General features: G+C 43.4%; 1 protein-coding gene across 6 annotated transcripts in view; it reads right to left on the bottom strand.

Annotated features, from left to right (window-relative positions):
- Positions 1 to 11,114, bottom strand: part of RNF157 (ring finger protein 157) — a 121,561-nt gene extending 110,447 nt beyond the window's left edge. For 5 of the 6 annotated variants that reach the window (XM_030208208.1, XM_030208210.1, XM_030208213.1 and 2 more), the window contains exon 1: positions 10,606 to 11,114. In XM_030208208.1, the coding sequence (XP_030064068.1) occupies positions 10,606 to 10,693 (88 nt within the window). In that variant the 5' untranslated portion in view covers positions 10,694 to 11,114. Of the gene's footprint in view, positions 1 to 7,787; positions 7,844 to 10,605 lie in introns of those variants that run through there. The other variant, XM_030208209.1, reaches the window with a different exon arrangement.
- Between the last annotated feature and the right edge of the window lie 3,303 nt (positions 11,115 to 14,417).

Raw genomic sequence — 14,417 nt, 5'->3', positions numbered from 1 at the left:
AAACAGTCTACCAGAGAGTCTGGCTAGCCTTCAAGGCCTAGCTAAGTATTAGCTCTCAGCAACAGCAATCATTAAATTCATCCTACCAGTTCAAAATTATTTCAGCCAAGCCAAACCACTGCTTTCAAAAGCAAAATCAGCCTATTTATATACTGCTTTTGTGTGATATCATCAAACCCCTCCCGATTACTAAGCCGTGCTAGGAGCTGGTGGTGCACTAAGACCGATGTTGCTGCGCAGCTTAGTAAACAGAGGGGTAAGTGTTTTGCATATTGCATTCAGGTACTTTCTTTGTCCTTATTAGGCTCACAATCTTAGTAGCTGTACCTTAAACAGGGGTGGCCAACCACAGTCATGAGGGCCACAATCCAGTTGGGTTTTCAAGATTTCCACAATGAATATGCGTGAGATCTATTTGCATACAATGGAAGCAGTACATGGAAATTAATCTCACGCATATTCATTGTAGAAATCTTGAAAACCTGATTGAGTTGCAGCTCTCGAGGACCATGGTTGCTCACCCTTGATCTAAAGGCGAGTCACACCTCAGTAACCTATTAGAATCTTAAGGTATAAAGACAACATGGATAAGGGTAAGCCCTGTAGAAACCTGTCTAGTTTCAAAATGCCTTCTGAAAATCCAGATTCAAAGATTCCCCATGAAAGGTTCCCCAGGAAATTACAGCCTGGGAAGGGAGGCAACATCCTATTGTCAATTTACCAACAGGCTAGTAGTGGAATGCTCCAGGAAATCTGAATCAAGACCAATGCAGATCAACATTTATTAATGATTTAAAATGGGAGTGAAGAGCAAGGTTATCAGATTTGCAGAAGGATGTGGCCTAGCCAGGGAACTGAAAATCTAAAAAGACAAATTAAATTTAATGTGGTCATGTGCAAAGTGATGCGTATAGGGAAAAATATTCCTAAATATATGTACAAAATGATGTTTTCCATATCAGGAGTCACCACTCAGGAAATGGGGCTTGCAGTGACTGTGAAAACAGAATGAAATGTTCAGTTCAGTGTGCAGCAGCAGACAAAAAGCAAAATTAGAGATTATTTACATAAGAATATATGGAAAAGAGGACCATAGAGTCCAGCATCCTGTCTTCAACAAGAGGGCAGTCTTGATCATAGGTAACCAAAGATCCCAAGATGTAGGATCAACTTCCAGGCTAAGCAATGGCTCTCCCAAATCTACCTGGCTAGAAGGCAAAAATTGAGAATCTTATAATACCTGCATTAACCCATGACGCAACTGCACTTTGAGCACATACAAGTCCTGTCACCACATCCCAAAAATGATATCGCAGAACTAGAAAAGGTACAGAGAAAGGAATGAAAAATGGAAAGCTGAATGTAACTGGTGCCTTAAGATGGAAAGCTAAACAGGTTAGGTTGGAGAAGAGACAACTGGGTTTATGTAGAGCAATTTTTTTAATTTTGTTTTGATAAGTTTCATCCTGTTTTAGCATGCACTAGTGCAAAATAGCACAACCCATAGAGAGCTTGAAGAAGGTGGGAGAGGTGTGGAGAGAAATTTAATAAGATCATGACTGGTGTAGAAAAGTAAACAGGCAATAGTTGTTTCCTCTTTCAAGAATTACTAGAACTGGGGACACTCCATGAAAATGGTAAAACATTTAAAACAAAGTTTAAGAAAGCATGCTTTCAGTCAATGCACAATGTGTCCTGTGGATTTTGTGACCACAGAATGTGGTTGTCCAATAGTACATCTGAGTTAAAAAAAAAAAAAAAAAGTTTGGACACATTTCAGGAGGATGAGTCCATTAACACTTATTGACCAGGGAGAATTGGGGATCCCAACAGAGAATGATCGATCTCCCCATTTTATGCTAGGTATTTCCAAAAGGGAACTAGCCAATGATGGGCTTCATGCAACATTGCTCAGTCTCAGCATGGCACTTGGAGTGGAGAAGTAGCCTAATGGTTAGAACAACAGGCTGGGAATCAGGGAAGTCAGAATTCAAATCCCACTGTGGGTCTCTTGTAATCTTGGGAAAGTCACAACCTTCCACTGCCTCAGGTATGCTCCCTACTGTACCTGAATGTAGCTGGGCTAAATCCAAAATCCCTTGCCCCCCCACTTTCATGTTCTTATATGATGTTTTTTAAGGTCGTTGCTTCAACTTCTCATATATTCCAAGAAAAAGGCCAACAGAACAGATTTCTTCTACATAAAGTAAAACATTTATTTGAAGCCTTTTTATCAAATAACTACTTGATCAATTGTCTTTGTAAAGAAATGTGTGATGAAATAAAATGTAAGCACACTACAAATGGTGCTGTTAAAGGGAAACACTGATGCTTAAATATTCCCACATATTTTACTACCCAATCAGGTAAAATGTTTTTTTTGTTTTTTTTAAAGCTAGATTTAGTTAAGATATTCCACCCATTCCTATTCTTCCCCATTATCTCTTGTAGGTTTGCTGTATTAGCTTCATTTTACTGCATTGGCGCCTGCCTCTGTGGTGCATTGTAAGCCACATTGAGCCTGACACTGTTGGGAAACTGTGGGGTACAAATGAGATAAGAAAGAAAGAAAGAAAGAAAGAAAGAAAGAAAGAAAGAAAGAAAGAAAGAAAGAAAGAAAGAAAGAAAGAAAATGTCAAATTAAGCCTCCCCCCCCAAAAAAAAAAACAAAAAAACTTTACTAGTTAAGTATTTCTATATGATCATTAACCTCAGAACTAGATGTCCCCCACTGTGGGTAAATTCATTTCAAGAACAAAATGTCTGGCCATATTACTGTTGACAAGATGATTTACAGTTGTTTCCTGGTGGTCTGCATATAACAAGCCAATGGATGCAGTGGGATGAAAGCACTTCAATCTCCACCCAGCATTATGGAAAAGATCCATTTGGTTTTCCATTAGCAAACTCTCAGCAATTAAAACGCTTTAGCTCCAAACCACGTGCAGCCCGAGCCCAAAGACAGAAAGCTACATTCATCTCTATCTTCAGCAGCTGTCATACACAGAGCTGGATTTAAACATGAACACAGGTAGGTGCGCCTAGGAAGCCAAATTCCAATGGTGCCGAAACCTGAAGCTCAGGAACCCCCCATTTTCCAATCTCAGTGGTACTTCCATCCCCAGTGGTCCTTTGCTCATTGGTCCTGTACACCTAAATCCAGCCTTGGCCAACCATCTTAGAGAAACAGCTGTCTACATGCCAATGGCAGCAACAACCAACAGAAAATCACGGAGCAAAGCTGTGATGGATCCAAAGGCCCTTGTATGATTACCATCCTCATTTAATCAATACCCCCTATAAAGTCTTTCCAAACATTTGGTGGGGTTTGGGAATAATATGGGCAGAAAGTTCCTCTTTGCATTTATTTCCAGGTCTATAGTCCCATGTAATAGGATGGAAGAAAATCTGGCTAGTAAGTTTCTATATATGCACATACTGGACACATAGGGTTCAAATTAGTAAAACACACTTTAAGGCAGGCGAATTGGCATCTGTTAGATAACAGTAGGGTTGGATTAGCAAGCGTATATACATCACTGTGAGACGCCAACAGTACCAGGGGTGCCACTGCCCGCATGTGACAGCAGACTGCATTGGCCAGCAGATGGAGTAAGCACTTGAGATGCTTCATCAGCCCATACCACACGGAGCAGGAAAGAGCTACAACTCTAAATCACTCTAAACAGTAATGGACAAATACAAGATGGGTAAGAAGGACTGTTGAGAAGAGAGAAAGAAAAATTAAGGAAAATTGCCAAGGCCTAGCATCAGTGGGGTGAGGCACACAGACTTACAAAGTTACATAGGGGCTTATTTTCAAAACATTTATGATTTACAAAGTTCCATAGGTTACTAATGTAACTTTCTAAGTCTAACCCTCCTGTTTACTAAGCCAAGTAACTAATGCCGACAAAGCCCATTCACTTCAAATGGGCTGTATCGGCATTGTCGCTAGCGCGGCTTAGTAAACAGGAGGGCAAGTGCTTTGAAAATACACCTCTTCTTTGCTGTAGCAAGTTTTATTACTTGTGAGGTATGAAAAATAAATGTACAGATGAAATTATAACACTTAAGATTATAACTTCCAAATCTTTGTACGTTTGGGTAGCTTGCCAGGTGCCATTGACCTGAATTGGCCCCTGTTGGGGACAGGATGCTGGGCTCGATGGACCTTTGGTCTTTTCCCAGTATGGCATTACTTATGTACTTATCCATTTCACAATTTACAAGACAAATTAAATGAAGAAAAGTATTATATTCATAGGGTCCTGTTTACTTAACGCTAAAGTTGCCCATATATTCCTATGGGTGACTTAGCTTTTAGCACGTGCTAATCATTAGCACACGCTAAAAACATTAATGCTTAGTAAACAGGGCCCATAGTCAGCAGAGTAAACAAGATCCTAATTACGGTGAGCTAGCTGCAACAATTTCAGCAGGAGAAGTAACTACTTGCAACTCAAAGAGATTTTGAGGACACAAAAGCAGACAAGTGTTGAGGTTTATAAAAAGATATCGTGCTCCCTGGAATTTAACTAGACATTTACAGGGGTTACAAAGAACAAATAATGCTCCTAGCTTCAAAAGTGCAGGTTTAAGCAACAAAAATTGGCACCTCCTCTTCCCTTTAGAGACATCCAGAAAACGTTAAACTTTAGAGTTCATAAAGCATGAAAGAACAATTTAAGAAGCCAATCTCAATCAGGATTAAGCACACAAGTAACCAACAAGGTAGATACCACAGGGTCCGAGTCAGCTGTTTGCAAAAAAAAAAATCTGTCAAGTCCAAACTATCAGCTTCTAGAGAGGGAGCAATTTCCGTCTCCTTTTGCTTCTTCGCCTGTGGGAACTGAATCGGCAGACACCTTCAGAACAGTAATAACAAAACTTCTAATACATATCCAATGCAGATATAGTTGCCATGCGAAGGAAAATTAATAACTCAGATTTTTCTTCCTGTTGGCATTATCTAATAATGCTTCTAATCTCCGGTGTACCACAGTCATATCTTTAACCACCGCTACTTCTTTCTGGTGATAATCAGATTCTTAATCTCCTATATCCGCTTGCACGGAGTCTTGTTGTTAAGAAACTCTCTTTATTTTTTGCAACAAAGATCCAATTGACCTGAAAAATATTGCTCCAAATGTACTATGCCTTCCCACAAAGTCTGAACAATAAAAAAAGTTTAGGTCTCACCAGAGTTGAAGCCAAAGGAACAGCTATCCCAGGAGTTACAGCCAGAGGAACTGAAGGCGTACTTGTGTCCTGGTCCATCCCCAGAGCACGAGCCACCTTCACTGCTTGCTGCAATCCCCCTGCCATGCCCCTCTAGTTACTCTGGCCTTCACAGGAACCTCCTCTACAGAGCCTGAAATACTCAGCTCCAGGCTATGGCTCACTCACAGCATTAAAATGGGAAACCACTGCTCCAGAGATAGACACACTTCCAGCTCCAAGGGCACTACTGACCCTCCCACCAGCGATGTCCCATGCAAGCCCTTCAAAGCTGAAACTGCTACTTATATGACTGGTGTCCAAGGCTCCATAAAGCACCTTTGCACTCCCTTATGGTAAGTAAAGAAGAAAAGTTACCTTTTTTTAAGGCAGAAATAAATATGCGGATGAGCTGGTTGACAGACTGTATCTAGATTTTCAGAAAGCTTTTGACAGAGTCCCTCATAAAAAGCTCCTGAGAAAATTAAAACACCATGGGATAGGAGGTAATATTCTGTTGAGGGCTGGAAACTGGTTAAAGAGATACAGAACAGAGTAAGGTTAATGACCATGGGGCAAAGCACTTAAGAGTTACAAAGTTCCATAGATTACTATGCAACTTTGTAAATCTAAGTGCTTTGAAAATAAGTCTCATTATGTCTCTCAACGGAGGAAAGTGAATAGCAAAGTGCCCCAGGGATCTATACTGAGACCAGTGGGTTGTTTTTTTTCAATATTCATAAATGATCTTGAAATGGGAATGACTGAGGTGATTGAATAGTTGTGTCAACTGCAAAGTTAAAGTTGTTAAACTGCATGCAGACTGTGAGAAACCGAAGGAGGACCAGGGGCTGGAAGAGTGGGCATCCAAATAGCAAATGAAATTTAATATGAATAAGTGCAAAGAATAACCCAAACTATAGCTGCATGATGCTAGGTCACCACTAGGAAAAGGATTTAGGTATTATTGTGGACAATACATTAAAATCTTCTGCTCAATGTATGGTCTTGGTCAAAAAAGCAAACAATGTTAGAAATAGAGAATAAATCAAAAAATATCACAATGCCTCTGTATTGCTCCATAGTGAGACTGCATCTTGAGTGTTATGTGCAATTCTGGTTGCCTTACATCAAAAAGGTTTAGTGTAACTGAAAAAGACAGAGTTGGACAACCAACATGATTAAGGGGATGACAACAGAGCCTTAGCGAGGGGAGCTGACACCCGTGGTGGGTCGCCGCTGCGCACCCCCTCCCCGGGTGCAGCACGGCGCACCCTCCTCCCGCTGGGGCGCACCCCCCCCCGGAGCGCATACCTGCGGCGAGGGACGGGCGGGAGGGCCGATCCGCCCCGACTGCACGTTGCTGGGGTGTGTCGGCTCTGCACTGGTTCACTGCTCTCTCTGTCCTGGAACAGGAAGTAACCTGTTCCGGGGCAGAGAGGGCAGTGCACCAGCGCGGAGCCAACACCCCCCAGCGGCGTACACCCAGGGCGGGGGGGGGGGCGGTCCGTCCCCCCCCCCCTTCCTACGCCACTGGATGACAATACTTTCTTATGGGGAAAGGCTAAAGGCATTAGGGCTCTTTAACTCCGAGAACAGTCAGCTAAGGGGGAAATATGATTCAGGTCTATAAATTCCTGAATGGAGTTGAACAGGTAAACACAAATCGATTGCTTATCTTTCAAAAAGTACAAAGACTAGAAGACACTATATGAAGTTACATATTAGCACATTTTAACACAAATAAAAATATATTTTTACACTTGCCCCTGGATTTTATACAGCACTTTTGTGCATGTCTAATTTACACATGGAATTTAATTGAACGAGCCAATCAGAACCGATAATTGAGAAATAAGCAATTATCAGCACTGGCAATTAGAATTTACGCACACATTTCTTTAGGTGTATTCTATAAAGAGATATGTGTAAATTCTAGTGTGTGGATCTGAAAAGGGGTGTAGCCATGGGAGGAAGCATAAGCTGGTGTCGAGGGTGTTCCTAAAATTTATGCAAGTTGATATAGAATTAGGGGGATTCACATCTCATTTAAGCATGGGGATACACATAAGATTTTCATTGATGTAAATGGTCACGCCTAAATGCAGTTGCAGTTCCTGGCGCCAACTGCTATTCTGTAAACTATGTCTAACTGTAAGCGTGATTTATAGAATAGAGTTAAATATTTTTTGTGCCGATTTTTTAGGCACCATTTATAGAATCTAATCCTCAGTGCAGAGTTAAGCTCAAACACTTTGCTGGAGCAAGTGGTAAAAGCAGAAAACGTAACTGAGTTAAAAAAAAAAAAAAGTTTGGACAAATTCCTGGAGGAAAGTCCATAAAACATTGAGGCAGAACTGTGGGAAGCCATTGCTTATCCTTTGGATTAAGTAGCATGAAATCTTGCCACTTTTTGGGACTAGATGGTCCCTTGGTTTGACCCAGTGGGGCAACTCTTACATTACTGTTAAAGGGTTAGCTAACGAGTCAAGATGTATCTACTTAGCTTTATTTCAAACTTTACTATATGAAAAATCAAACTCAATAAAGCATCATTCATCACTGACCATAGCACTGTCCAAAAGAGCTGGCAAGACTTGACATGATGCACTTCAGAGGGAAATATCCCCCACTCCAAAGGCCTCTGCTGGCAGACAACTGGTGCTGAAGGGTTTAGCCTAAGTCAGGAAGTGGTTATTCTTTAGTCATTCACTAGAGATAAAACTTGAGTCACCCCTGGCATGCTACCTGGGAAAATATTTAAAATAGTCTGAGCCAATCAAAAAAAAGAAAACTCAATCGGCAACAAGTTAGTTTCAATGCTACTTTGAAGGCAACATCTCCAAAAGGGTTACTGTTGCACATACTGAACCATGACAGAAATGAACCTCTCATATAAGCTACCGTAGACTACGTGCAGTATGACCTTAGTCTCTCAGATTTACTGCTGACACTCGCTATAGTACTTGGCATCAAACTTAGATCTCCCTTCATGGTAGCACTGACAAGATGAAAGACTTAGGGGCTCATTTCCAAAGAGCATAGACTTCCAAAGTTTAAGTGCTTTGAAAATCTGCATCTCAGCATCTCTTTCTTGGGGTTGCCAGAGCAGCATGCAGACCTCCCAGGAAGGAGAAAGACAATGGAGCTCCAGACATCACAACAGAACATGTACTGTTTGGCCTACAGGTCAATGGCATAGCCAAGGGTGGGCCCAGGAACACCTAGTAGCAACACACCTATGATGTGGCTGGCAGGGATCCCCAAGCCCCACCAGCCAAAAACTCTCAACAACTGTCCCTCCCGCATACCGATCTTCACCTGCAGTGAGCAGCAAATGATATATACTGCTTGCATGGGCCCAACAGCCTTCCCTCTGATGTATTCCCGCATATGCGGAAACAGGAAGTTGCATCAGAGGGAAGACTATGGGGCCAGCATGAGCAGTGTGTATTAGTTGCTGCTCGCTGCTGGTGAAAATCTGCTATTTAAAAGGTATGCAGGGGAGGGGGGATGTTTGAGAGACCATATTTTATTTATTTGTATTTGGCATGCAGGCGAGAGAAGGAGAGACCAAATCACTTGTGGGACAGGGCGGAGTTCTTCTGTCCACCCATCTTGGGCAAAATTGGGTGTCTGGCTACACCCCTGCTAGGAAGGGAACCACTAGTCTATGGACTAATGACTGGGCTACAGGGCTGAGATATAAACCCCAAGCAGTTGTCTATAAAAGCCAATAGTGCTTTAGCCCAGCTATAGCAGAGAAACCCAAAAGAATTTGTTAGTAATCAAAACATAGTCCTGTTGTGTCACAATTGTTTGCCACTGGATACTTAAAGGCGTAAAGGATACTTGTAGCAATCCACTGTCCTTCTTAAGAACAAGGCAGATGCTCAGATCTACTTACACAAGAATGAATGTTTTCAATCCTGTCCTCAGTTGACAAGGAGTCGCATTATTAAAAGCTATCAATAAAAAACATTAACTAGTACCTGAAGACTGAGTGATACAAAGTTCTGCTAGTGTTAGTATAGATTAGAGACACTGGCCAGACTATTAGTGACCTGGGCTCTAGTCAGCTGCAAAATAAATGTCAAAAAGGTTCTCTTCCTAGCTCAATGCAACATTGAAAGCTTCCTTAGGGGGGAAATGAACCTGTCTTAATAGTAGCCAACATTGATGATTTTACCAGTAACTCATGCTATTTTAGTACAGGTCCCATTTTATGCACTGAGACCTAGTTATTAACAATCCAGGTTAACAGTAACATAACCTGTCTTAAGTGTAACTTTAATAACTTGCCCTCTTAAACTTTACTGTGGAAGCCACCACTAAAAGTGGGACACTAGCAACAGACAATGTCAAAGGGCAAACCTCTGTAGTAATACAGGACCCAGTAATTTACCAACAATCTATCCTTATAGCAACATCCTTGCTACAATGAAAACTCCTATCATCATCACAAGTTAGCATTAAGAATGCTATTAGATTTTAATCATATAGAAGGTAGTAAGAAAATGGTTTTGAAACTAGAAGGCATTAGAAAGGGAATACACATTCCACCTGTTCTTGTAAATGTTACACCCACAGCACACTCTTATGAAAGGACCTTCATGAAATACAGTTTTGAGAAATGCATCAATTAGCACTTACACCATTTAATGCAAGATTAAAAATTATACACCTGCAAAAACAGATATTTTGACTACAAATGACTTAGTCTGGGGTGGTTGCTATATATCTCTTAATTACCATTTGTTTAAACTGGAATTCTGCACAAAATAAAATATAAAACAATTTATAGTATTGCCCAACAGTTTCATTTCATTTTGTCAAATTAAGCTCAATGAACCCCCAAATATCCCAATGCTGAAAACGTACCAAATCCATGTGTATGTTTTGTCATTTTAATGGCATCCAAGGTCATTTTTCTGGTATCAATATTTAACGGGGGGGGGGGGGGGGATTTGGGTCTCATTATGGCTATTTTATAACTGGGTACTTAAATAAAATTGTCACTAAAAACACATACACACGTTAACTTGAAAGTATATTTGGAAGATACCCTTGTAAATAACTAGCAGTATCTGCAAACTTAGTGCACTGTACTAAGAAAAGGTTAAGCCACCAGTTTTCCTCCATCCTTCCTGAAAAGCTGATGTACTCCACTGCAGTGATGACAATGGATTAACGTATATAATGCCAAGATTTAAATGGGAGGGGAGAGGAATCTGTGCTATTCATGTACTATAATCAAGCTAAGTGCATCCCCTGGCCGGCTCACCTTCGCCAGGTCTGGATACAGGGCAGTGGCGGCCAGGATTGGTGCCAGGGTCCCGTCGTTTTCCACGTGCTCCCGATCAGCTACAACTTTCGCATACTTACCAGATTTGGGAGGATATCTGTAGACGGAATTTGAAGGGATGTCCAGCTCTTCCACTCCGGCATTCTGCCTGCTGGTCAGCGCCCCCATCTTTCAGCAGCAGGGAAACCTCTGCGGTTCAAGGAGGGGGAGAGACAGAGAGAGACTACAAAGGGAAGTCCGGGCAGCGGGTGCAAGGAGAGGGAAGAAGGCAAATGATTCTCACGGGTCCTCCTTCTCAAACACTTCTAACCCAAGTAGAGCGCTCGTCAGTCAGTAGGTCAGCGCGAGACGCCGGGCGCTCGTCAGTCAGTCAGCGCGAGGCGCCGGCAAACCGTCGTGGAACGGCCCGGCCATTTTTGGCAAGTCCCTTTCCCACTGCGGGTTTCTCTCTAGTGGACCTCGGAGGTGGCGGGGCTCAGCCTCGGTAAAGGCTGACTCGAAACTGCAGCCATTGTCGCGGCGGCACTGGCTCAGCGGCCAAGAATACACCGCTGATTGGACGACGAATGAGGCGCCGCAAGCCGCCGGGCTAAGCAGCGGGGCGGAGGCACCTTGTGACGTCACCAGCGGCTCGTCGAACGGACGACCTATGACCAATAGGGCTGGGAGGACAAAAGGAGGAAGGGGTAGGAGAGTTCGTGTTGCCAGAGCAACCCGAACCGATCGCTTGTTCGTCGCGAGACGCGAGGCGCGAGCCCTTAATAACGGAAGTCGGCTGCGGCTCCCTTACATTTTCAATTCGGATTAAAGTACTTTTTCGCCTTTCCCGCTTTCTTGCAACAATATATTCAGTTTTGGGATTTTTTTTTTCTTTTTACTTTGTTTAGTTCACACTTTTTCATTAAAAGTAATTCGAGGCGAGTTGCATTCAAATACTGTAGAGGTTTGTCCTGTCCTCAGAGATATCATTGCAATGTTACATTTGTACCTGAGGATAGAGGATTCCTCAGGGGTCTGTGCTAGGACCGCTGCTTTTTAATATATTTGTAAATGATTTAGAGATGGGAGTAACTAACGAGGTAATTAAATTTGCTGATGACATAAAGTTATTCAAAGTCGTTAACTCGCGACAGGATTGTAAAAAATTACAGAAGGACCTTATGAGGCTGGGAGACTGGGCGGCTAAATGGCAGATGACGTTTAATGTGAGCAAGTGCAAGGTGATGCATGTGGGGAAAAAGAACCCAAATTATAGCTACGTCATGCAAGGTTCCACGTTAGGAGTTACGGACCAAGAAAGGGATCTGGGTGTTGTCGTCGATAATACACTGAAACCTTCTGCTCAGTGTGCTGCTGCGGCTAGGAAAGCGAATAGAATGTTGGGTATTATTAGGAAAGGTATGGAAAACAGGTGTGAGGATTTTATAATGCCGTTGTATCGCTCCATGGTGCGACCGCACCTTGAGTATTGTGTTCAGTTCTGGACGCCGCATCTCAAGAAAGATACAGTAGAATTGGAAAAGGTGCAGCGAAGGGCGACTAAAATGATAGCGGGGATGGGACAACTTCCCTATGAAGAAAGACTAAGGAGGCAAGGGCTTTTCAGCTTGGAGAAGAGACGGCTGAGGGGAGACATGATAGAGGTATATAAAATAATGAGTGGAGTGGAACAGGTGGATGTGAAGCATTTGTTCACGCTTTCCAAAAATACTAGGACTAGGGGGCATGCGATGAAACTACAGTGTAATAAATTTAAAACAAATCGGAGAAAATTTTTCTTCACCCAACGCATAATTAAACTCTGGAATTCGTTGCCGGAGAATGTGGTGAAAGCGGTTAGCTTAGCAGAGTTTAAAAAGGGGTTAGACGATTTCCTAAAGAACAAGTCCATAAACTGCTACTAAATGGACTTGGGCAAAATCCACAATTCCAGGAATAACATGTATAGAATGTTTGTACATTTGGGAAGCTCACCAGGTGCCCTTGGCCTGGATTGGCCGCAGTCGTGGACAAGATGCTGGGCTCGATGGACCCTTGGTCTTTTCCCAGTGTGGCATTACTTATGTACATATGTAGGGTCAAGTTTAGGGTCAGATTTATGTATAAGCTAAACAAGCTACAGCATACGACCTGATATTGCAAGGGACCTCATTATTATTATTGATATTTTTCGCTAGCATGGAAAATTATTAAACCTAAAAGGTACTTAATCAGGGGAGGGGTGTTCTTTGCAGGGGCATAGCCAGACAACAGATTTTGGGTGGGCCTAGGCAAGAAGTGGGTGGGCACCAAGTGTTCCCCCTCCCCCCCCAACCACCAAAAAAATATCTCAGCTGGCAGGAAAACGGAGGAGTAGCCTAGTGGTTAGTGCAGTGGACTTTGAGCCTGGGGAACTGAGTTCGATTCCCACTGCAGCTCCTTGTGACTCTGGGCAAGTCACTTAACCCTCCATTGCCCCTGGTACAAAATAAGTACCTGAATATATGCATTCAAAGTGGTATATATATACCACTTTGAATGTATATATTCAATGTATATAGTTGCAAAACCCTCAGAAAGGTGGTATATTAAGTCCCATTTCCCTTCCCTTCTTTCCACCTTGGCAGTCTGCAGCAGGCATGCCCTGAAAACTGAGCATGTGCCAGTGTCATGGAGAGTAGTGTTTTTGTTACCATCAGGGGGAAGTCTTCAGCTGAATTAAGCTTGGGATACCACTAAACATCTGCTACTGTTGGGTGGGCCTGAACCCCTAAGTGGGTGGGCACTGGCCCATCCGTGGCTACGCCACCTTGTTATAGGGGGCCACAATATGCATAAATGTAAGCCTTGGTCAAGTGACTTACTCAAATGCACCAGTTGTGTAGTCAGATGGCCAATTTCAGGCAGGCTTGAGCTCAAGGTGGGTGTGCACGAAATTCTCTCTGCCCTCACCCTGCTCTCCTCTCCTCCCTGCTGAACAGAGAGGAGGTCTTCAGCTAGGCCCCGATGATCAGAAGCAAATGCGGACGATAACACCATTAGATCCAGACTAGCGCAGGCGTTTGCCTGCACCCCAGGATCAGAGCCAGTGAGCACGTGAAATAACACGCTCGCCAGCTCTGATCACAAATTGCATGCAAACGAGGGTCTCCCACATTCCTCCCTAATGATCAGCGGGCAGCGTGCCAAACAAGGACACTGCTCTTGCTGCAAACCCTATTCCAGCTCTGAGCTGGCATTAGAGTTTACCAGCAAGGGAGGAATGGGGGAGACCCACTGAAGAGGTTTGACAGGTCCAGGACTTTCTCCCGGACATGTCAAACCTAAGCCTACCCACCACCCACCAAACACTAAAGAACCCTGGTGGCCGGTGGGACTGCTACTCCCCTCCCCCCATCGACAATGAGAAAAATGGCCTGGTGGTCTAGTGAGATTGTTAGCCCTCCCTCCCTTCCTCCGTCCCACCCGGCACTCTTCCCCCCCCCTGCAGCACGGACATACCTTGTCCATAGTTGGAGGAGGGTGGGACTAGCACTCCCTCCCTCCTCTTCGGGTACCAAGGAGGTTCCCGAAGAGGAGAAAGAGGGTGCTAGCTCCTCCCTCCTCCAACTATGGACAAGGTAGGTCGCAGGTGGGGGGGGGGGGTGCTGCCGGGCACAATCCTCCCATAGAAGTACCCCTATGATCAGAACTAATAGTGCACATAAATTTGCATGCTGTTAGCTTTGATCATAGGGGTATTATAGCCCCACGCTGTTTATAACAGCATGCAGTTTCTGATCATCTGCCTGCTAGTGAAGCTTGGGGATCCCCTCTAGCCAGAGCAAGAGTTCCACAATTTTGAGTGGACCAGAGTCCAAAATGGGTGGGCACTGGCCTACCTGTGACTACCCCACTGAAATCAATTAGTGAT

Source organism: Microcaecilia unicolor, chromosome 6 (genome assembly GCF_901765095.1).
Source record: "Microcaecilia unicolor chromosome 6, aMicUni1.1, whole genome shotgun sequence".
Classification (NCBI taxonomy): Eukaryota; Metazoa; Chordata; class Amphibia; order Gymnophiona; family Siphonopidae; genus Microcaecilia; species Microcaecilia unicolor.
This window is presented reverse-complemented; position numbering and strand designations above follow the sequence as displayed.